We start from the raw sequence: 23,387 nt of genomic DNA on the forward strand, positions 1-23,387 counted from the left end.
AACTAGTCCCTGCTACATTTCACCTGCAGAAGCCTACAAGACACAGCCCTCGGTCTCCACTCTGCCGATGCCGTTTTCTTTTCTTTCTATTCCTTCTCCTATTTCTTTTTGTGGTGAAATACACATAGCGTAGCGTTGACCACGGCAGCTGTTACAGATGTGTAAGATCCAGTGCGACACAACGCTGATCCACCATCTCCATCATCCAGCCCCAGGATTTTCCCATCGCCTCCAAATGAAATTGCATTCATTAAGCAATGACTTTGTCTTTTCCTCTTGTGTCAGCCTCCCGTGACATCTACTCTACTTTCTGTCTCCATGCATATGCCTTCTCCTCCCCAACTCACCCCCATTCCCTCCTACAAGAAGGTAAGGCCTCCCAGCAGAGCCGGGTACAGAGCCTTCCTCCAGTAACTGATGGAAGCAGATGCAGAGATCCACAGTCAAACACCAGGCCAAGCTCCAGGAGTCCAGTTGAAGAGAGGGAAGAGGGAGTCTATGAACAAGGGCATCAAGATCATGGCGGGGAAACCTGCAGAGACAACCAAACCAAACTAGTGGGAACTCATGAACTTTAGACCAACAGCTGTGGAGCCTCCATGGGACTCGACTAGGCCCTCTGCATGGCAAGACAGTTGTGTAGCTTGATCTGCTTGAGGGGCCTCCTGGCAGTGCGATCATTCTTACAACTGAAGACACTCTGGATATATCCCATAAAGAGAATTGGAACTCATTATGTGGTCGGTAGTAGTTGGTTTTGTACACTAGAATCCCCCGGGAGACAAACCTCCGTGAGGGCGTTTCCAGAGGAGATCAAGCGAGGCGGGGCAGCCCAAGGTCTGAGGGAAAGGTAGAATGCACGCACCTGCCTACCTTCCCTTTTCCTGAGCGCAGGGGTCCTTCGTTGCTGCTACCATCCCCTGCCAGATCCCAGCTTCCTTGAACTCCGGAGGTGACTCCGCAGGGAACCCCAGGCCTTCAGCGCCAGCTTGGGGTTGCTGAGGCAGCCACAGAGTCCCGGTGTGGAAGTGAGACCGTTTTCCAAGAGAGATTCTCAAGGGCAAGGAAAAGAAGAGGCACACCCATCTTTGAAGTCTTGCTGGACACTACGATTAAAATACAGTGTTAAATCTCACAAAGCTGGAGAGAGGTGGTGGGTGGGGTGGGGGAGAGCCCAGTGAGATTTCCTGTTAGGGACATTTTGAGAATTTCCCTCCATTGCAAATGGGTCGATCTTAGCAAACTATGTAAACATTGCTGCTCTGCGGGCCAGGTGTCTAGACTCGTGCGTTCGCATACAGGGCAGCCCATCTTGTACACCTCAAAATTAACCTTTAAAAATATTTTTATTCCAGCGCATAGAGTTCTTTGTTCTTATAGGATATGAAGTTATCGCAAACGTTTTTTTAAGAATATAGTTTTACTTTGTACCAAACTTGAACTATTTAGCATCTTGTTGCTGTGGATAGCTGAGAGCTTGTGGTTTCGGGATTTTGTGTGGTTGATGAGAACTTGTTTTTTTTTATGCTTAGGTTTCCATAGTTCTTTATGTCGTGGAGTGCACTTGGCACCGGAACTCACTGACGCCATGCGCAGTCCCCACTGGTCCTGTCTTTCATTATGTGCTACCTTTACTGAAGTATTGACTTTTATCTTTGAGATTATTATAATATAATTACATTTCTCACTTGCCTTTCCTTCCTTCAGACCCTCCATACACTCCTCCCCACTCTCCTTCAAATTCATGGTCTCTTTTTTTCACTAATTATTATTCTGTGTATGTATGTGTATACATATGTGTTTTTCTAAATATAACCTTCTCTGTCTGCATAATGTTGTCTGTCTGCATGTTTTCAGGGCTGACCATTTGGCATTTAATAACCAATTTTTGTGCTTTTCCATGGGGAAGGCCCTCTCTCTCTCTCTGTCTCTCTCTCTGTCTCTCTCTCTCCCTCTCTCCCCCCTCCCCGTCCCCACCATTCCTTAGCTGCCTATAGTTCTTTGTGTAGGGTTGAGGCCTCCTCCATATTGACTTTTAAAACAAAAGGGAATTGATTAATTCAAAGCTATTGTCAGCTCCAGAAGACATTAAAGAAATGATGTTTTATATTCTAATCATGTTACTGTTCATATATACGCTGATCCTTTTTTTAAAAAAAATATGAGTATGGATGCTTGCCTACACATATGTCTATGTACCACGTGTGTGCCTAGTGTCTGAGGAATTCAGAAGATGGAGTCAGATCCCCTGGAACTGGAGTTACAGATAGCTGTAAGCTGCCATGTGGATCCTGGGAATGGAACCTAGGTCATCTGGAAGAGTAGCAAGTGCTCCTAACTGCTGAGCCATCTCTCCAGCCCACTGCAATTGTTATTCCTTCAGTCCTACATATTTATGGAGCACAGTGTGATGAATCAGTATGTGAATCTAATGTAGTGATCCCATCACACCCCTTCAGTTTTTGCCTGAAAATCAGGCCTAAATTCTCATCAGCTGCCTTTATTAACCCTGGCTCCTCCTGTCTTTTCAGGTGGGGTTAGAGTGGTCTAGAAGGCCATTGGCTGCAAGGGCTGCACCAGGAAGGCCCTGGGCTCTCGCTGTGCATCCTCTGGCCTGGCAGCTGGCCATTTCCTGCTGGAGAAGCCTCAGTGGTCAGGACAATGATACAGAGGTCGGCAGAGAGGCAGAGTTTCCTGACAGGTAAGAAGTTCTGCCGCACTTTGGCTCTTCCGTCCTCCCCATGTATAACTGCTGTTCTGACAGGATGATCCGTTAGCTTTTATTACAGAGCTGGAGTGTAGTGATTGGTCTTAGGGTTGGGGGTAGGTCTGGCAATGAACTGTGTTTCAAGGTGATAAGAGCTGGTGTATTCTTTCAAAATACATTGGCTTTCTCCATAAGAAAAAAAAATTCAATGTAGTAATTCTTCTGTATAAATTAAATTGTGGTTGCTTTAACTATTTCCCCTCGATGCCTATAACTTTAGTCTTCATTTTTCTTGTTAGCCGGATATTTAAATGAAAGCTTGGTTAGAGCTAGTTTATCACGTGTGTGGCATCTGTGAGCTTCTGATCTGAACACGGCAGTGCTGTGAAGCGACAGAGAGTTGAGTAGTTTAACACTTCTCACCATCACACTGCCAGATGCCCAAGAACCCTTCACTCAGACTGCTCTTCTGATGGGTCAAGGATCCTGGGTGGAATTAAAGATGAAAGTGAGCCCCAGAGGGATATGACCAACGACACGGCACTGATATGTATATTCATGGCACGGCCCTTTGGCATAATGTTTTTAGTGAGACAGGTTAGAATGTACAGTGTGTGTTTAGAAAGTGATGTCCTAGAGGAGAAGATTACAACAATTTATTGCAGTAAAAATATTTTATCTCTGACCAAATGAACTGCACACTCTATGGCTTGATAGGCACTTCCAATATGATCTCAGTCATATCTGGGTAACCATCATTAAGTTATTTAGTCCATGCATTTTCTGCATGAGCATGCTTCATTTTGAATTTTCATTTTTTAAAGCAAAAGCAACACTGTCACGTCACATTTGAAACAGATGGTCTCCTGGTGGGCTCCTTTCTCAGCGCCAGATGTAACTGGTGCTTGCTCTGTGATATGAGCTCCAATAAAAATCAGGGAGAATTTGCATGAGGTGGGGATGCAAACTTTTGCATTTGTGAATGAACTAGAAGGCTAAACTCATTTTAGTTACTTTGAGTTCTTTATGGTTCACATGAAGCCAGGGCAGTTTTAGAAGTTATATATCATCCATTGTTTTGACATGCTCTACAGCTAGAAACAGGTGATGCTCAGGGTGTAGCAGGCACTGGATTAGTTGCTAGTAAAACACTCAACTGGTTTGGAAATACTGAATTCTTACTTTTTGTCAACTATTCATGTGCTGTGGGATGGTCTGTATGTCAAATGTGTTGTTGATTGGTCAATAAATGGATCACTGATTGGCCAGTGGCCAGGCAGGAAGTATGGGCGGGACTAACAGAGAGGAGAATTGAGAGAACAGGAAGCTGGGGGAGGGAGATACTGCCAGCCGCCACCAAAACAAGCCGCATGTGAGGATCCCAGTAAGCCACGAGCCATGTGGCAAGGTATAGATTTATAGAAATGGATTAATTTAAGATATAAGAACAGTTAGCAAGAAGCCTGCCACGGCCATACAGTTTGTAAGCAGTATAAGTCTCTGTGTTTATTTGGTTGGGTCTGAGTGGCTGTGGGACTGGCGAGTGAGAGAGATTTGTCCTGACTGTGGGCCAGGTAGGAAAACTCTAGCTACATTCATGTGCTGTTTTCTTCTGTCTGTCTGTGTATTTGTTGTGTGTGCATGTGTACATGTGTGGAGGTCAGAGATTGATGTTGGGGTCCTCTATTGTTCTCCATCTTATTTTTGAGACAGGATATTTCACTGAACCTGGAGCTCACTGGTTTGGTTAAACTGGATGGCTTGTGAGCTCCCATGATCCTTCTGTCTCTGCCTCTGCAGTGCTGGGATTATGGGTACAGGCCAGCATGCCTGGCTTTTCCTGTGGACACTGGAGCTATGAACAAAGATCCTCAGTCTAGATGGTGATGACTTCATCCAATGAGTCACCAACCACCCTCTATTCTCCCATTTTCACATAGAGCTGAAGACAGAATGAAAAAAATATTATTTTCTAAAGGATTAAAAAAGATTCCCAACACATGCAGGTGTGGGTGGGTTTCTGTTGGTGGGAAAGGACTCCAAACATGTATGTGCACATAGTTGCACATACTTGTGACATCCACTGGAAGGAATACTAACTTCTCTCCTACTTTGAGTCCCCTCTAGCCTTGCTCTATGCTGGATTCTGTTTGAATTGACACGGAAGCATTTCCAAGGTTTCCCAGGTTGTATCACAGCCCAGGAATTATTATTTTTAATTGCGTTAGGGAAGGCTCTCCTAGTTTGGACCCTGACCACAACTCAGCCCTTGGAAGCTGGCAAGCACACCAAGACCTGAAAACAGGAAGTGGAGCCTGGCCAGAACAGGCACAAAGGCGGCTCCTTGTCTAATCATATTGCAAGCACATGAGAACAGAAGGTCAGACCTGTTTCGTTGATTGTCCTGTCACCTGTACTAGGGACAGTCCTTGGCATGTGTTAAGTCCTCACTATCATGTGTTAAATTAAACGATAGGCTTCTGTTTATCCATCCTCCCTGAAGAGGTCTCCCAACACAAGCTGCCATAGACCTTATAATGATCCCCAGCAATGAAGGGATTAAAGTACTGACCCGCAAGCGGGCAGATGCTCCAAACCATTTAATTAGGTAACAGGAAACAGGCACGGGTGACTGACTGTTGTAGGACTCCGTTTGTGGGAGGTGTGTTGAAAAGACAAAACTGTATTGTAAAAGCTCATATTGGGCTAAATATTGGAGGTGGGCGTGGGGCTTTATGTCAAATAGATGTGAAGGAACTTTTTAGTGGTAATGGTAGTATTCCAAAACTCAATTATGGCAGGGACAGCACAAATTTACCAATGCCCTTGAACTGTATACTTCAAGTGGGTGATTATTAAGACATCAATAAAACTGCTAAGCATTTTTTTTTTTAAAGAAAGCATGTTCTAACAGTCTTGGTTTTGCCTAGCTGGAACATTTATTATTCTTTTTTTTTTTTTTGAATTGTAGTTATACTCTATCATTTTATATGGTGATTTCCAAACATCCTGTTTTCTTTGTATTTCTTTTCCCCTTCTTTCTTTTCTTCCCTTGGATTGTCATTTTTCTAATTACACTTTTCTCCCCCTATGAACTGGGAAGTGATATACTCTGCTGACGTTCTCAAACAGTCACCCGACACATTTCCACATCGATGCTTGAAAGTCAACATCCGGAGCTAAAAGTCCCATTCTTTTCTTGAAAACACCAGGAATTGAGAACATATTTATCATGGTTGCTAATGTGACATTTCTATGTTTTATAGTTAATATTTCCATTACTCACACATTTACATCTTTTCCCTTTTCATTTTTATTGTATCTCTGACTTGTCATTTGTCCAATTTTCTCAAAATAATTTTTTGAGCTAACAGATTATTATTATTATTATCTGTTGTAAAGAGTGAGACTGGGGGTCCTAAGTCAAACTGTCCTACCCCATCCCAGACTGTCTTTTATGTCTTCAGTAGAGGACCTGAAGCAGAAGAATCTTGGCTACATACTCAGGGCTATGTGTGGAAAGAAAAGGGAGCAATATTAAACCTGCCGATCTCTCGAACCAGTCATTGCAGACAGGAGGGTTGGGCAGTACCCATCCTCTCTGGATAGGCGGTGATCCAGACCAGAGCTTGCTCCACCTGCAGCCAGCAGCATGTGTGCAGTTCCCAGAGTTAATAAATAATTACTCAGAAAAGATTATAAGCAGATCACAGGGTCTTAGACTTTACCCTTGGGAATACACAGAAGACTGTGTGTTGTTTGTTTCTTGAATAGTATCTTGAAGGTAGCAGGAGTGGCCCTATCAAGCTTGCAGGACAAGACTCCTTCCAAATACGCTTATCTGTTTATGGACTCTCTACTTTGCTCTGTTCATTGCTGGGGGGATGGGGCAATAAAGCAAACAATTGAATCTCCTCTAGTGCAAAGTTGTTTAGATACTGGTAAGCCTGGGTGAAGTTGTGTGATGGAAAGAGAACATGTGGGATAGTTTTGAGGCCTCCTCTTGGACAAAGGGTTCTTTTAGAAGTGTGGTTAACGTGGAACAGTCTTCTAGGTTTTCTAGGTTTCCTACTACCTTTATAAGGCTCTCCACTGTGTCCCTAGACAGCACCTTCAAGGCATTGGCTCGGAACTTCTTCTGCAAGTCCTCCTGGCTCAGTGGTTTTCTCCAGTGACCATAGAAGGTATCAGAGCGCTCCGTGAAGGTGGTGCCATCCTTAAGAGTGACGCTTATCTCACAGTACAGTGTGTTAAAGCTTGGCAGGTTGTCAGGAGGGTGTTCCAGCTCCACTTTCTTGAGCAGCTCTCTCACCTGTGGCCTGTTGATCTGCTGGCTGTGGAAGGACGGGACAGTGACACTGCCATCGAGCAGCATGGCACAGGCCACGTACTGGAAGGAATGGCGAGCTTCATGCTCGGAGTCTGGGAAGGGCCTGTTTACATACTGGACATCGGGGATCCTGAGCACAATTCTGTCGATGTGGTCAGTAGGAAGCGGGGCTCTTTCTGAAACCACGAGGTACTTTCTCACAGCTGCAGCTGCATCTGCCACCCAGTGGGTAGCCAGATGCGCCGGGAAGCTCTTGAAGGCCACATCTTGCTGATCCAGCAGCCAGATGTGAGAATCCAGGCTTGGAAGACCTTTGGGGGAGTAGTTGGCATAGAAGGCACCGAACCCTGACCCCAGGTCCAAGATCTGCTTGTTTCCTTGGAGACCCAGCATTGCCAGGAACGTGGCTTCCATCCCATGCTTGGCTGCATTGCCGATGTGAAGGGGCTTGGTCTGAGTGGCAGCATTTGCTATGGGTGCCCCAGCATGAGAAACAGCAATAGCCAGGGCCTCTCGGCACTTTGTCAAGCTGAGCCCTAAAAACTTGGATGCAGCAGCGGCACTTCCCAAAGTCCCCACCACAGAGGGAGGATGGAACCTGAAAGGCAAAAGCAGGAAGTTCAACTGATGGGGGGGGGTGGATAAGGAAAATATGGTACATATAGACAATGGAAACAAAATCATGAAATTTGCAGGTAAATGGATGGAAGTGGAGAAAATTATATTGAGTGAGGTCACGCAGGCCCAGAAAGACAAATGCTGCATATTATCTCTTATATGTGGATCTCTTGGTTAATGTGTTTAACCTGGGGTGTATGTAGAAGCCAGAATCCTAGAAACAGGCCACTGGTATGAATACCTTAAGGGAGAGGGGATAGTAAAATACAGATAAAACGAAAGTAGAGAGGGAGATACAGGGTTTGGAAAATTTCAAACACGGAGGTCATGAGGAGTGGGGAAATGAGATGTTAGTAGAAGAGTTAATCAAAAAGAAGGGGGCATGAAAAAGCTACATGGAAACCTATAGTCCTCCAGCCCAAGGAAAACAGTCAATTAGAGAGGACAGTAGAAATCAAGGGACATGAAAAGAGTTGGGGAGTATCAGGTTAAAAGTTGACATGGGGATACGAGGGATTGAGTGGAAAAAGTAGGGGTTGCGTTAGCCCAAACTAAGGATACACAAGGACGCCTTATGAGAACCCACTACTTTGTAAACTAATTAAAATATACAATATTTTATAAATAAAGGGATGTTTAACAGAAGTACTCTGCTTAGGCAGGCAATGCTTCTCCCAGAAGACATGGGTTAATAAATGAAAATCTCAGTGTCAGGCAAGGGTGACCTCCCTATGAACTGCTGGTCCACAAAAGGACCCAAAACAATGCAAGCTAATGCTGTTGCTCTTGGTTACCAATCGTCACCACAGTGTAAGACCCTATAGCTGAAGACATCACTCACTTTGGATGCAGGACACAGGGAAATCAACCTCAAACTGACCAGGAAACTCTTTCTCTCTCTCTCTCTCTCTCTGCCAGGTAGCTAGTAGAAGGTGCTATTTAGGCTGCTGGGGGGAAAAGACATCCAGACCCAGCACTGGACATCCATCGCACGCCACAACACTAAGTGATCTTCTGGCAAGATGTACCCACTGGTGCAATAGTGGCAGGGAAATCATGAGAGTAGCCGACTGCTTTCTGATTGGGTTTGAGGTCTGCTGCAAAGGATAGATTTTATGCCTGGTACTGTAAACCTGGCCAAAGCCCAGGACTGGGGAGATCATGGTCCTGGGGAAGGGCAGTGGGTTGGAATCTAATGTTGTTTTGCCAAATGGTCCATACTGTTACCTGCATTCTAAATAGTTCTAACATAGCAGCACCTATAAATTTGTACTGCTATCAGAGAAGCTCTTTTTTTTCCCAGTAGGCAGTGGTTAATGCAGAGACTCACAGCTGGTCAAAGTGCTGATCATAAACAGCTCTGAGTACTCAGCAGTTGATGGGTTACCCATCTATACCAACTTCCCATCATCCAAGGCCCAGGAACTTCAAAGAAGAGGGGGAAGAAATAATAATATAAGATATAATAAGAAATAATATAAGAGCTGGCAGATGGGAAGAGAGCTGTAGAATATTGACTTCTAGACATGACATGTCTATCGTACACACCAACTCACAGCAGCTGTGGTTACTCTCACAAGACCTGCACAAGATCAAGCCAGTTAAAGTTCCACATCAATGGGGGAGGGAGCAATAGGCTCCACCCCTATGGGAGGAAACACTGCAGTTGATGACTGCTGAGGTGGGGGAGAGTCACTCTCCTTTGAGGATGTGGCCCTAGTGTGTGATCACCCACCCACATGTATATGGGTAGCACTAATTGGACTCAGGGTTACTAATAAAAGAAAATGAAAAAGATGTCCAGCTGGGAAAAAGATGAAGTGGGGGACATAAGGGATAATTGGACAGAGGATATGATCAATGCACAGTGAATACATTATGAAACTTTCAGAGAACAAAAATGCAATTCACAAAAAATTATAGAGGCTGGAGAGATGGTCCATCACTTAAGAGCACGTACTGCTCTTGCAGAGAACTCAGCTTGGGTCCCAAGCCAAGCCTTACAACTCATGGCTCACAACTGCCTGTAACTCCAGCTGGAGGGGAATCCTGTGATACCCAGAATACTCTTGGATGCAAGTGACAGGAATCACCTCGGAGTGACAGACCTCCAAGTTATCTCATGGTCTTAGTAACTAGATTGACTTGACAAGCCCAAAGGATGTTTTCACAACCGTTTCCAAATCACGTCTTTCTGTATCGCCATAGGGCTTGTTCCGTGGCTGAAAAACGGTCTATCTTGCAGTAATAACAGCAGCAGAGCCAGCTTCTAAGCCAGACAGCTCTGCACAGACAGCCACTGACAGACAGAGGGCAGTGTGGCTCTCCTTGACGGCGCAGTCTCTCACTATACCTCTTTGGTATGTCCTTGGCTTCCGTGGAGAAGTGCATTAATCGTCCTTGTACTTCAATACCGACATTGAACGCCAGCAGCAGGTCAAGGCCAGAAAACTTTGGAGTCTGAGGCAAGGCTTCTGATAAAGCTGTGAGGACTGGTAGGACAGCCCCAGAAGGGTGGGTGGCAGGGTGCCATGTGTCATCAAAATCCATGGAGTGAACCTGTATGAATAGACACAAACAAACCCCCTCAAAAATGACCTTAAATGCACTGGCTTTTGGACTGGCTAAGCATCTAATTAGCAATGACCTTGAGAGGTTTAGGAACCCCATTACCTGACATTACACCCTAAAAATGGACTGATTCTTTTTTAAAAATTAATTAATTAAATATGTTTTAAATTCAAAAATCATACCATATATTTTGATTGTGGTTTCCCCTCTCCCAACTCATCCCAGGTCCTCCCTACCTCCCCACCCACCCAACTCCATGCCTTTTCTTTCTCTCTCTCTTTAGGAAATAAACAGGCAGACAAACAAACACAAAAAACTATCAAACTAGAATTTAAAAAAGAAAAGTAAAACAAGAAATACAAATTGACATCGTTTGCAAAGGAAAAACTAGTTTTTTTTTCCCCATGGCATCTCACCAGGTCCATTAACTACACTGAAGGTAGGCCCCATGTCCAGCAACAACTGGCTGTGACCCTTAACCTCATGGTGGGGTGACAGTGGTCCCTGCTCCTTTGTCCGAGGAAGGCAGGGCCTCGGAGAGGAGCCAGTGGTTTCCTGGAGGATGCTGAGTTCTGCCCTGGAGACCACAGCTCCTGGGGAGATCTACATTCTCCCTCACAAGGCTTCCCTGCCCTTCTCCCTTTAAACAAGTCACACTAAAAATTCAATGTCATTTATTATAGATTGGGCCATATATTTTTGTGTCTCTGTCATGAAGTAATTTAAAAGTTCTGTCAAAGTTGCAAGAACAGCAAAGAGCTCACAAACCTCCATTAGGTGTAAAGCTGTATTTTCAGACGGTTGGTATATGCCCTGAGGTTTTCTTCCCTTTGCATCTCAACCATTTAATTTTTCCACATATGAAACAGTTAGTAATAACCAGAAGTTCATTTAAAATAGATTCTGTGTCTCTCTGATGTGGCTGGTGTGTTTCTTATTGCCATGCCAGTGGGTTTTGTTCGGTTAGTCTGAGCTGCTGTCCTCACAGACCAGTTAACATAGCTCTCGAAGCCCAACATGTGCATATCTATATTATGTCTCGTGGACTTTCCCTGACACACAGGAAATAACTTGAAAATTATCTGTCAGATGAGAAGTTCTAATTTTTCATGGAGAAAATAGAGATACTGTGTGGTCATTGTTTCCTTCTGAATAAATACCCAAATAACTAAATGAAGAGAACATTACTATACAGACACTGGGGCCTGCAACAGAAGCAATCAAGAAGACATTATATCTGGATCTTGGATTGCATATATATCATGCATTTTTGCTATATCCATTCAAGGTCCAGAATTAGAATATCTTACAGGTGCTTTTAGTCTAGAGCCTTCTACTTCTACTTTATAACTTGTTGGAAAAGTTCCACTTTATTGTAGAAACATGAACATGAGGAGTAAGAGCAGGCATGTCAGATCTCTGAACCCCAGTGATCTCATTTGTGAATAATCTTCCTGTCTTGAATTTATGATTTAATTATAGGAAAGGCTGGTAAACTTTCTTACAGCGACGCCGTTAACAAAAGCAGCATATGTGGGTGGGAGTCTGAAGTCGGGTCGACCCCAAACAGTGCTGGAGGTGTTGGAACTGTAGATCTGGAACAGAAGAAAACCAGTTAACCCAACAATACACTGAGCTGACATTTCAAGAGTTCCCCTTCATCCTCAAGGCATCCTGACATCAGGCCTCTCTGAACCCCTGAGAGAGCAGCCTAGCTGGTGGGAAGTCTCTCTTCCTTGCCGAGGAATACACATTGGTTTTGTAAGGGAGAGGGATGGATCTGCTTATCCCCAAGTCATGATCTAGAAACTCCATTCAAGTGAGCCTGGATCCACTCTTATTTGATGTTGGGGTAAATGCTGGGGGTGGGAGATGGGATGGGGCAGACTAGCTGGCCACAGCAAGGAAGTCCCATTGAGAGTGCTGCTGTGTCTCCCATGGCGGGCCATGCCTACTTTGTGCTCAGAGCACTTGAACAGACTTTTCTCCAGAGAATATTTGCATGAAGAAGCTGTCCGTGGTTAAGTGTTTTCACTTCTAAGATTTTGGGGTTGAAATGTACTTTTAGTCATACAAGTGAACAGCTGTGAGATATTACCAGTAAATGGTTTTTAGACCTGTATTAGTAATGGATAGGAAGGGGCTCTAAAAATCATATCATGAAACAGAGGGACTCATAAAAATGTACGGAACAATGCTATCCATATCAAATGCAACCAAACTAAGTTGAACACAGGCACAGGCTTCTATGTACGCTCGTGCACACGCTTGTTTTTAATCTTGAAAGCAAACTTTGGACTTCTTACTTTACTATATTGAGTGACTTTGTGAAACACTTCTGTGCCTGTTCCCAGGAAACCAACGCCCAGAGAATCCAGGATCATCCTCTTGCTCCTCTGAATGACACCATCTGTCAGATGGTCCACTTTCAAGCCGTGAATCATGCTGGCGAAGCTTTCTGTGACAGACTACAGAGAGAAGAAGGTTAGAACAGTGCATCGCTCTGAATCCACTCACTTCTTGTGCTAAGAGACCTTGAGGTAAAGAGTTTTGCTCTGTGAGAAGAAACTTGGTTGATGTGATTGAATTTGTGTTCTAGGCACCCACTTCATTAGGCATGAGGATGTGGAAATATGCAATCGTTAAGTTCTTTGCCCAGTCACACTGATAAAGATGACCAAGCGTGATGAGGACGGTGAAGGGAAGCCTGGCAGAACCAGACGGAGGAGGTGGGAAGGGGGCTGGAAGGATACTGTGCTATGTGATCAGTGTATGTAGAAGGAGTTCTGCCTCTGCTCATAGACCAGATACAACCCCTGAGGGCAGGATGATTTGTGTTTCTTAAGTGGTAGTAGAGGACTTTGCAGTTCCTTTAACTGTCAAGCCCTTCAATGCACAGGTAATCCTTTTGTTTCTACATGCCTTTACAGGAGAATAAATTTTAAAATATCCAACCAGAAGGGTGTGTCACCACATGCCTAGCACTGAGTTCTTGTAATAAACTCTTCAGTAGTTTCCCTTTCCTCGTCTCATGATCACATTATTGCCTCACTTCCTTTTCTTTGTTTACAAATGGTAGCTGGAGGACTTACCAGATTAAAGAATCGGAAGTGTCTCTCACATGGAACTCACTGTCAAAGTAGAGTCACAGAATAGAGCCAGTGCCTACATGAAAATCTTCCACCTTTGCTATCCACTGTTTTTTTTTTCTTTTCTTTTTTTCTGAGGCAGGGTCTTTCTATGTGGCCCTGGCTAGCTTTGACTCCCTGTCTAGCTCAGGTTGACCTTGAACTTGTGACAATCCTCCTGCCTCAGCCCTAACCCCATTCTTTTTTTTTTAATTTAAGAAAATATTCTTATTCATTTTACATACCAACCACAGATCCCCCTCTCATCCTTCCTCCCACTCTCCCCTAGCCTTCCCCAACTCCATCCCCTCCTCCAAAAGGGTAAGGGCTCCAATGGGGAGCCAGCAAAGCCTGGTACATTCAGTTGAGAGAGGACCAAGCCCCTCCCCACTGCAACAAGGGTGGGCAAGGCATCTGACCATAGGTAGTGGGCTCCAGAAAGCCAGCTCATGCCCCAGGGATAGATCCTGATCACACTGCCAGGGGCCCTCAAACACATCCAGCTACACAACTGTCTCCCTTATGCAGAGGGCCTAGTCTGGTATCATGCAGGCTCCACAACTGTTGGCCTAAAGTTCGTGAGTTCCCACGAGCTTGCCTAACCTATTCTTAGAGTCTTCAGATTTATCGGTCAGATAAAGACTGTCATTTTAAAAAGAATGGAGTATTTGTTGCATCTTGAAAACTTTGATAGAAAATGGAGGGAGCTTGGAATAGGAGAAAGCAGGAGGAAGATAGAAAGATGGCCGGGAGAACAAAAAGATACTGCAATGGATATTTCTGGTTAGGGCGGAGGAAAACTGTAATACTGCTTTCCAGGCTGGTAAATATTTTGATAAATATTTTACATGCAGAAGAGAGAGGGAAATAGGGAGAAGAACTGACTTAATAATCTTCTGTCTTGCCGGGCTGTGGTGGCACACGCCTTTAATCCCAGCACTTGGGAGGCAGAGGCAGGCAGATCTCTGTGAGTTTGAGGCCAGACTGGTCTACAGAGCAAGATCCAGGAAAGGCGCAAAGCTACACAGAGAAACCCTGTCTCTAAAAAACAAACAAACAAACAAAAAAATCTTCTGACTTAATTTCCAAGTAAAACTTTGAACACTGGATGGCTGAATAGGAGGTGAGGGGCATCAGCATAGAACCCAAGGTGGGGGGATAGCATTAGAAGGCCATGCTCATGTAACTTATGACCCTGAAGCCAGTGGGCTCCCCTGATGGTGCTGAATATGATCAGTGAGCTAAAGAACAAATCACCTTCCCTGACCTTGAAGGCAGAGATTGTAAGGGGAATAATGACTGCTGCTCAGTTCTCTGAGTCATACTTCATCTGTATGTCAAATGTCTTGCTGGTGTACTTGACTTTATAGTGGCATTTGCATATCTTTTTAGTGAAATGCTGTGACTAATGTCTAGATTAAAGCAGAGAATGGAGTCACTTAATAGCAAATGTCAGGAGCCCTTGTGAACTCATGATGCATACCTCTCTAAACTGCCGAACCAGTAAGTGAGGCTTTCTGACTCAAAAAGCTTACCAGGAGATGACAGGGACCATGACAGCAAACAGATAATTAGAGATGCAATCTGTTTGTATCACATGGAGGGCACATACAGAAGCAAGAGGTGGAGATTCGGTGACCTTACAATCACAGACTTTCTTGCTAGGAGGAAGTGATGGGATCATGTCTCTCATTTGTCAAACACCGATGAGAACTAACACGCAGCTTATTAGGCAGCCCAGAGGCACCGAGAAAAGTTAAAATGTCATTTCTGCAGCAGAGCAGATAGCTACTAAAAGACTAACCAATAGAGAAAGGAAGAATCAAACCAGAAAAGCAATTTAGGCAAGCTACAGCCAGGGTTACAATACCTTGAGCATCACGCTGTGCTGGAGGGGGAGCTCTAGCTCAGGAGTGACCGGCAGGAGCAGTTGCTGGCTGTGTGCCTTTACCAGCTCTGTGCCTTTATACTCAACCCTTCCCTCCACTTTCTCCCCTTTCACTTTTGTTTTAACCATGGAATTGCCATCATTTCAACACTTCCCACATGACCTCACTCAGACTTCTTTTGTAATGATGTACTGAGCTCACTTGTAGGTGCAGAGTTGATGAGAGGAGGCTGTAAAGTAGCCAGGATATTATGATTCCTCATATATATATACTTATGGCTTAAAAGGGATGGACTGTCCATATCTGCTAGAGACCATATATTAGAAGAATGCACACTCTCTTTACTAGGTATCCCACTCCTAAGAATTTATCATAAGGAAACAAGCACAAATATGACAAAGACAGAAATGACCCTAGAACCCCAAGAGCAAGGAGTCCCTTCCAGTAGCCTGCTCATTGACAGCCCACTGTCACCATCCAGCAGTCAGTGAACCAGCTTCTGGGAATGATGCAAAAAACACAAACAAAAACCAAAACCCTGGCTGCGTCTTTACTGGACTTAGAACCTGTTTAACAGAAGGGAAGTCATGCCTGGTACTGAGAATGGAGTCACTAACCAGTGGCTAACGAGGTCATAGACCCAGAAGAGACCCTACCACTGTCATTTTTTCTCAATGGATATAACTTGTGGATACATCCTAAACACTTATCCTTATACCCACAGATGGTGCAGCTCTTACCCCTCATCAAAGATGCCTTTTCTTGCAGCACACGGAAACTATTACAGACATCCACAGCTAGTCAACATGCAAAGAATAAATGAGCGTGGGGTGACCAACCTTAATTGGTGTACCTACAATGAAACCCCCACACCTAAGGCTCAAGGACCATTGTGAAAGAAGTGTAAACAGTGGAAGATCAGAGGACCAGGATGCATGCTGCTGGACAGTGTTTTCTAGACAAGACAGGGAAGCTGCACCCATGAAATATCAACAATGTTTGCCCAAACAAGACCTGCATACTAATAACACCAGCTGACGTGCTATCATGGATGGGGAAACTTCATAAGACTCTCCCCAAATGAAGAGTTATAGGCAATCAATGGCTTCTAAGAGGAGGAGCATTGGTTTTCTCCAGGGATGAGCTTCCTATGTTATCCAATCAGAAGCAGTCAACCCTAAATACATGAACACAGAAGCAACACTAAATGGACTTGTTAGGATTTATATAAATATAAATATGTATATAAATATCAATATATAAAAATATATATTTATATAAAAATATATACATACATATGTATATCACGTGCGTGTGTGTCTTAGGGTTTTATTGCTGTGTAGAGACACCATGACCATAGCAACTCTTATAAAGGAAAACATTTAATTGGGGTGGCTTACAGTTCAGAGGTTTAGTCCATTATCATCATGGCGGGAAGTGTGGCAGCATCTAGGCAGTTATGGTGCTGGAAACGTAGCTTAGAGTTCTGTATCTGGCTATGCAAGCAGCAGAAAGTGACTGTTGCTGGCCAGGCTTGAGTTTCTGAGACCTCAAAGCCAACCCTCTAGTGACACACTTCCTCCAACAAAGCCACACCTACTCTAACAAGGCCACACCTCTTAATAGTGCCATTTTCATTTAAACCACCATGGTGAGTATCAATAATAACTAAAGAAGAGGTGAAGAATTTGTGAAGAATTATGGCCAGAGTTGGAAGGGGAGAGGGAGGAGGGGTGGAACTAATGCAAATACAGAAATTCTCAAAAAAAAAAAAAAAATTAACCCCGGTTACCCCCCCCCCCCCCCACACACACCAAATAAGCAAACCAACCAACCCCATCTGCACAAAGCCTTACAGGAAGAACAATGGCAGGAAATGGAACATGAGACCTGACCGGGAAGTTTTGGTGGGCTCAGCGTTCTTCTCCTAACCCTTAGGTTTGACAGCTCTTTCCTGATTGGCCCCATTTTGCATCTTTTTTTTTTTTTTTCCACACACATTTGGTCAATCAGGGACCACCTGGTTCAGTGTAATAGAGGAGAGCTCTGAAAAATCAGCCTTCACAGATTGTTCCTTGGAGGAGAGAAAGGAGGAAGACCCTGGAGTTAGGTGCTCAACCAGACTGGATTCTGGCTCTCTGCAGTCTCCTGGTTCTGACCCGTGTCCTGGCCCGCAGATGCTCCTCCTCTTTGCAGAAGAAGAAGAAGCTTGAAGATGGAATCTTGCTCCCAGCTGGTTTCCCACTTGGACAGAAGCTTGGCTCCCAGACATTCTCCAGAGAAGAAGGCTGCCTTTAAGGATTGCTGAGAAGGAGGCAGATTGGCCACACTGGAGGCTTCTGCCCCAGGCAGGGAACTTGCTCAGACCAGCCTCCAGGACTCTAACTGCAGCTGCAGGTTGGGAGACTCACTGCCTCCTCAGCCTCCAAGGCTCCACGTTTTTGGCAGCAGAAGGGAATTCATTCCTGTAGCTATTTGCAGCCTCCAAGACACACAGCTTCACACCTGTGGAAATTTGCAGCTCCAGCCTTCAAGACCTGCCGGAGACGGATGTACTACTCCTGCTACCCCTGTCAGTGAGCACTGTGCAGAATTGCCCTGCCAGGGATTGATGTTGGCTAGCACCCCGGAGCCCTCCAAGAGCTTTCCGACTGTAGTACTTGCCAACAGTCTTTTGGCTGTCACCCTGAAGACTGTTGAGAGCACAGGGCTGTAACATTTGTAACTTCTGGGCTAGGCACCTGAAGCTTGTTGAGAGCATAGAGCTGTAGCACTCACATCAAACCTTGTTTAGCATCGTGCTACCACCAAGGATCTCAGAGCATCCACTGTTCTACTTGAGATTTTATTTTCCTCTTTGAATTTTTCATTCCAACATGGCAAATAAAGTTTCATAGTTTCCCGTTTGCTGTCTCTTTACTTCGTTCTTGGAGGTTGTGCAAGTCCAGAACCCGAGGCTGGAGAAGTAACCATCTCAGCTGGTGTATTGGCTGGGAATGTAACATAAATGAAATGGGAGAACCTATGGGAAGTCGACAGGAGCCATTGCAATCCACAGAACACTTTTGGAATGCTAAGAGGAGTGGGCTTCGCCATGCTTCTGTGGTTTGGAGCACCTATGTTTCACTGTAGTTCTTTAGAACAAAAAACCAGGACTCTGTAACTTTGGACTCTGTAAACCACTCCAAAGTGACAGGCACAGCTGTCAGTCTCCAGGGTCAGAGGTCAGGCTTGCTGAAGTGAGCTCGATCATCCCCCTGATAGGAATGTTGGTCTTGTTTCCCCTTAGTTTCCTTTCATGGAGATCTGCTGCCCATTATGAAGGGCTGAGGTGAGGTTCTGAAGAAACTGAAGGCTTCTGGCAGGAGCGACAGCAGGTGTTACTAGAAGGTGTCCTGATCAAACCTGGCCTGACTACCTGCTAAGGCTCTGCCCTACATTTTGTTTTCTTCTTTCTTTCAAATGGCACTTGACCAAAGACTTTGTCACGTGGACCTCTTGATTTCTGGCTGTCACACCACAAGCAGTGATCATGACAAGAGCCCTTATAAGTTGCTAAGTTGTGATCAACACCCAATAGGTGTGCTATGGTCACCTGATGCAGAAGGTGCTGGAACATTTGGAGGGTATAAGGTGCATCTCTGCAAGGGCTTCCTATTGGAAGCTGGAGGGTCTGCTGGAAGACAGAAGCCCATTGTCAGCTTGGGACAGAATTTTACAGCAGGACTGATACAGCACAGAGTGGTGATGTAAAGCCATCCTGTTTTCTTGAGGAATGTAGGAAGCATTCTCTTCAGGGTGTTAGGGTTTGCCTCACAGTGTTATTCTATGCAACTTTAAGCCATGGGGAAAATGAAGGACAGGAGTTGGGTGGACACATGGTCTTAAGTGCCTTTTTTAGGGACCAGAATTGTTGATTGTCCTACTGCAGGGGGTGGGGGATGGGTTGGTCTGGAACCCTAACAATAATTGGCAAACTAAAATCTCCCAAGGGGTTGGAACATTTTTCACTGCTGTTCTTCAGTTTTGTTTTTTAAATATCTAAAGTGGTTTTTCAAATTATTTTTTATAATTAACTTGGGTGGAATTTGTTGACTTGAATTTTGTGACTCTCAGGGTACTTTGTGATATTTTCTCTGGAAATGTATTTCAGATGCATGTTATAGGTTCTCCTCAGGGCACTATTGTACAGTAGTGAACAGATGGTGGAGCCTATGTGTGCATTGGAGTTGGATATTAGCGGTGTTTCCTCAGGGTGCCATCAATTGGTCAATAAGTTTTTCAGTGATTCTAGAAAGAATTCTATATGAAGGCATTTTCTCCTGGAGAGAATAATGAGGAACACATTCCTCTGGGGTCTACACTGTCAACTCCTCCAGGAAATTAATATTTTTATCTCAATATTCCCTTCTGACTCAAAGATAGGGTCCCCTCACACACAACAGACTGCCCCATGACAAAATCCAGTCTTTTAACTCTGTGTGAAACCGAACCTTAAGAAAGCCAGAATTTGTTTTGGTTCAGGTTTTGTTGAAATGTTGCACAAAAATTAAAACTAAAGAAGGATGAAACTGTCTTTTTGGGTATTTCCCCAAAGTTTGGAGGCCTAAGAGGACAGAGGGCCTAAAATGGCAGTCAGTACTTGGTCCTTGCCCTTCAAGATCAATTAGGAATCAGGGACCAATGGGATCCTTCCGAAAGACCTCCACTCTGATAAATCATTTGTGCTTTTGATCAGAGAGGCCATGAGGAACCCCAAGACTAGACTCTAACCAGGGTACATCCTGCATAGAGGAAAGTCAATGGAGGAGAATGTTCCCTGTGCTTCCAAAGGAGGTCACATAGAAGACCCTGACCCATCCCAGCAGATGGTATGCTCGGGAAAGGAACAATGGCTCCCAGGTCCCTGAAAATAACTCTTATTAGCTTTTTTTTTTATTGGTTTTAGTAACAAAAAGTTAAATCTTGACTACTCTATTGTCTTAAACACTCAGCAATAAAAGTGTAGCTAAAGAACGAAATGATTGCAAAGGGATTTGGGCCTCTGATTTGTATGAACATTTTTACCGAGGAAGGCCCTTCAAACTCTGAAACCATGAACTGTGTACTAACAATACCTTGTTATGAAAATCTTAACTGAGTGGTTTCTTACAGACAACCCCAGACAAAGCAGAACTTTGAGGAGAAATCCTTTTATCAGATGACTGAGCGGGCAATAATCAAAAACTTTTTCTCTTGATTCAGAGGAGAGACAACTATTCTTAAAGATGTTAAGGGGAGGCACAGACAAGGGGCCCCAATCCTGGGCTTCAACTCTTCTAGGGCTGTCCATGTGTCCACTGGTGCTTTAGGTGTCTAACTTGGGCCAGGAGGGCCTGTCCAGCAGCCTGCAGGGTAAAGAAAGAACTAGGTGACCAAAAGATTGACAGCTTACCTATGAGAAGTAGCTGTGGTCACTCTTGTTTTAATCCTAGAAATCACAAAACTGACTTTTATGACAAGGAGAGAGATGACTTTATTCACTGTTCATAATTCAGAAAGGCTTCCATCTGGAGATGTTGGGTGTTTTCTTTTCATCGGTCCCCTAAAATTGACATAGCTCTTAATAACCCACTTTTATTAAAGAATCTTAAATTAAAAATTTGTTTACATATTTTTCCTCACTCCCTCTCAGATTTATGGCCTCTTTTTCTTCAATTATTATTGTTCTATACACATATACACACATAAATACATCAACACAACCTGCTGAGTCTGTTTATTGTTGCTTGTATGTATTTTTTTTTTTAGGGCCAACCACTTGGTATTTTATCTTGGGTAAACATCTAGAAGGCTCATTTCTGGGAAAGACTATTTCTTCCTCTCTCAGCAGTCATCAGTAACCCACACTTGACTACTCACTTACAGCAGATATCAGGACCAAGCAGGATATCACTTTTCTTATGGCATTGGGATTGAGAACTGATGTGGGAGGACTTGTCACCCCCTTCCCAATATCAGAACTTGTCTAGGAGTCTCTCTGGTAGCCTGGGCCAGATTGTAAGCACATGGTTGCACTACAAGGCCAGGCAGATTCTTTGGCAGTCGAAACCTTCTGAAATGGAAGGAGTCTAGACCTTCTCATTGCTGAGGAGGGGACTACACTTCTTCTTAGAAGAGTGTGGTGTTGGTGCATAAAAGAAGAAAGGTTAATACTGGTGTCATTTACCCAACCATGGGTTTGATTTATGAAGAGTTTTGGTCTCTGCTGTTCTCTTCTAGTTGTAATCTGAAATAGTTTAAGAGTTTTCTGAACAAAGACCATCCTCTTTATTGAACTGCATAGCAGCAAGTATGGTAACATAAAGGAATGAGGAACTTTCGTCTTAACCAATCTTTTACAGGAATCTCATAGGGGAGAATATTGTTTCTCGGGCCCAGCTGATTGAGAAAAGCATACAATCAGATATCAGTCTGTCTGTTGCTTCCAACATATTGTGTATGTGGCAGGGGGTTGGGGGCACAGTTTCAATACTTTGTTGTGTTCAACGAATGGTCTTAGAATTGGTCACCACATCTCACACACACACATATTGTTCTGAGTCAGAGGCATTAAAGACTTACAAAAGAGAAATGGGGAGCAAGGCACAATGGAGGGTGTGCATTCAGCTGAACTGGAAGGAATGACTTACACTGGAAATGCAAAGAACAGTCAGCCCGATCACAGTGCTCTCTTACAGGTCAGTTAGTTCTGATGGGCTGAATTTACAGTATGTTAGAAGGATGAGTACATAGTCTCAAGACATGCTTGACTAAGGTTGGGTGAATGTTTGATTTGTAAAGATGAGCTTCATATAGCATTTCTCAGAAAAAAACATTCCCACAGAAGAGAATTGTCTATGTAAATCATCAGGAATAGTCAAGGATATAGTATGAAAATTCACAGAGTGTGCTTCCTAGATCTACCAACAACTACCAGAGCCGTGGGGTTCATGGTTCAAGATGTGGCATCGAATGTCCTAGTAGCCTCCCTCACAGGCCCTTTGTAAGTACTCTTTAGTAATAATCTTCTTGGTTCTATTATTTGAACTATATTTATTGAGCTTCTTAAAAATTTATCTCTTATTGCCTAGAACAGTTCAAGATTAAAATGGTACTGGGGATGTTTGAAAGAGCCCTGTCTCCTGCCCCCTTAACCATGCCTCCTTTTAGCAGAAGTAGCCAGCATCCTCCTAACAGCAGATAAGGTTACTTCTTCAGAAAGGGAATTATAAGGGTTGAAAGGGTCCCAGAACCCTAAGGGCAAGGTGCTGTTGGCAGTAGACTGTCATTTAGCAGGCCACCTTGTCATCCTAGCTGTCAGTGAAATGGCTTCTGGGAATGAAGCAAAAATCCCCACTGGACAAGAACTGACAGGAATTGTCCCAAGTACACTGAGGGCAGGGAATTAAGCTGCAACCCACAAAGACTGAAGCACAGGATGGCTTCTGGTAGAGATCCTAGGAACAACCTGGGTACAGAAGTAATGGGAGGATCTCTGTAATACCAGAAGCTGACAGAAACTCCTTTGGGCAGCCAAGCACTCATTTCCTTCCCTTTACAGTGGCAGAAAGCAGTACCTTGGTGTACTCAGTGCTCTCCCTCCCACCTCCAGGCTTGACAGTTCTTCCTTGATCAGCCATTTTACGTCTTATTTGTTGGCACACGCATTCAGACACTTAGGGTCCACCTGGTTCTACGCAATGGAGAGAGGAGCTGGGAAAACCACCCTTTCAGATCATTCCTTAGAAGGCTTCAGAGTGAAGAAGCCTGAGAATGGAGTCAGTCTGGCTCATAACTAGCTCCTTTGCCAAGGGCCTGTCTCTCAGATGCTCTTTGGAGAAGGAAGACTGCCTTCAAGACTCACTGGTGTTAGAGTTTCTACTTCAGGTAGAGAACTTGCGCAGCCAACCTCCAGGACTCAACCTGAAGGGAGAGTCCATCCCCAGTGCTGTTTCCAGCTTCTAATACTCATCACTTTAGAAATCTGGAGCTCCAGACTTTGATAACCTCTAAGACATACCAGGGATGGGACACCTGCACTCTTGCTACCATCATTGGCAATTTTTTTTTCAAAATTTCTCTGGCAAGAACTGCTCTTAGCTGGCATTCTGAAGCCATTTGAG

The 23,387-nt window shown here is 44.2% G+C and overlaps 1 protein-coding gene across 1 annotated transcript; it reads right to left on the reverse strand.

Annotated features, from left to right (window-relative positions):
• Positions 1 to 6,636: 6,636 nt before the first annotated feature.
• On the reverse strand, positions 6,637 to 22,904 carry Acod1 (aconitate decarboxylase 1). Its single transcript, XM_059274288.1, has 5 exons — positions 22,842 to 22,904; positions 12,533 to 12,694; positions 11,732 to 11,821; positions 10,009 to 10,214; positions 6,637 to 7,635 (listed from the first exon to the last, which is right to left on the reverse strand). Exons 1-5 carry the CDS (start codon positions 22,902 to 22,904, stop codon positions 6,639 to 6,641), a joined length of 1,518 nt encoding a protein of 505 aa, XP_059130271.1. The 3' UTR covers positions 6,637 to 6,638.
• Between the last annotated feature and the right edge of the window lie 483 nt (positions 22,905 to 23,387).

The sequence above is a fragment of the Peromyscus eremicus genome, chromosome 9, assembly GCF_949786415.1.
Source record: "Peromyscus eremicus chromosome 9, PerEre_H2_v1, whole genome shotgun sequence".
Classification (NCBI taxonomy): Eukaryota; Metazoa; Chordata; class Mammalia; order Rodentia; family Cricetidae; genus Peromyscus; species Peromyscus eremicus.

Coding starts and splice junctions, on each gene's coding strand:
- Acod1 (XM_059274288.1), bottom strand. CDS start 22,904: ATGGCTGATCAAGGAAGAACTGTCAAGCCTGGAGGTGGGAGGGAGAGC. Junction 10,215..11,731: donor CTTTTGTTAACGGCGTCGCT/GTAAGAAAGTTT, acceptor CTATTCATACAG/GTTCACTCCATGGATTTTGA. Junction 7,636..10,008: donor GCCAAGGACATACCAAAGAG/GTATAGTGAGAG, acceptor TTTGCCTTTCAG/GTTCCATCCTCCCTCTGTGG.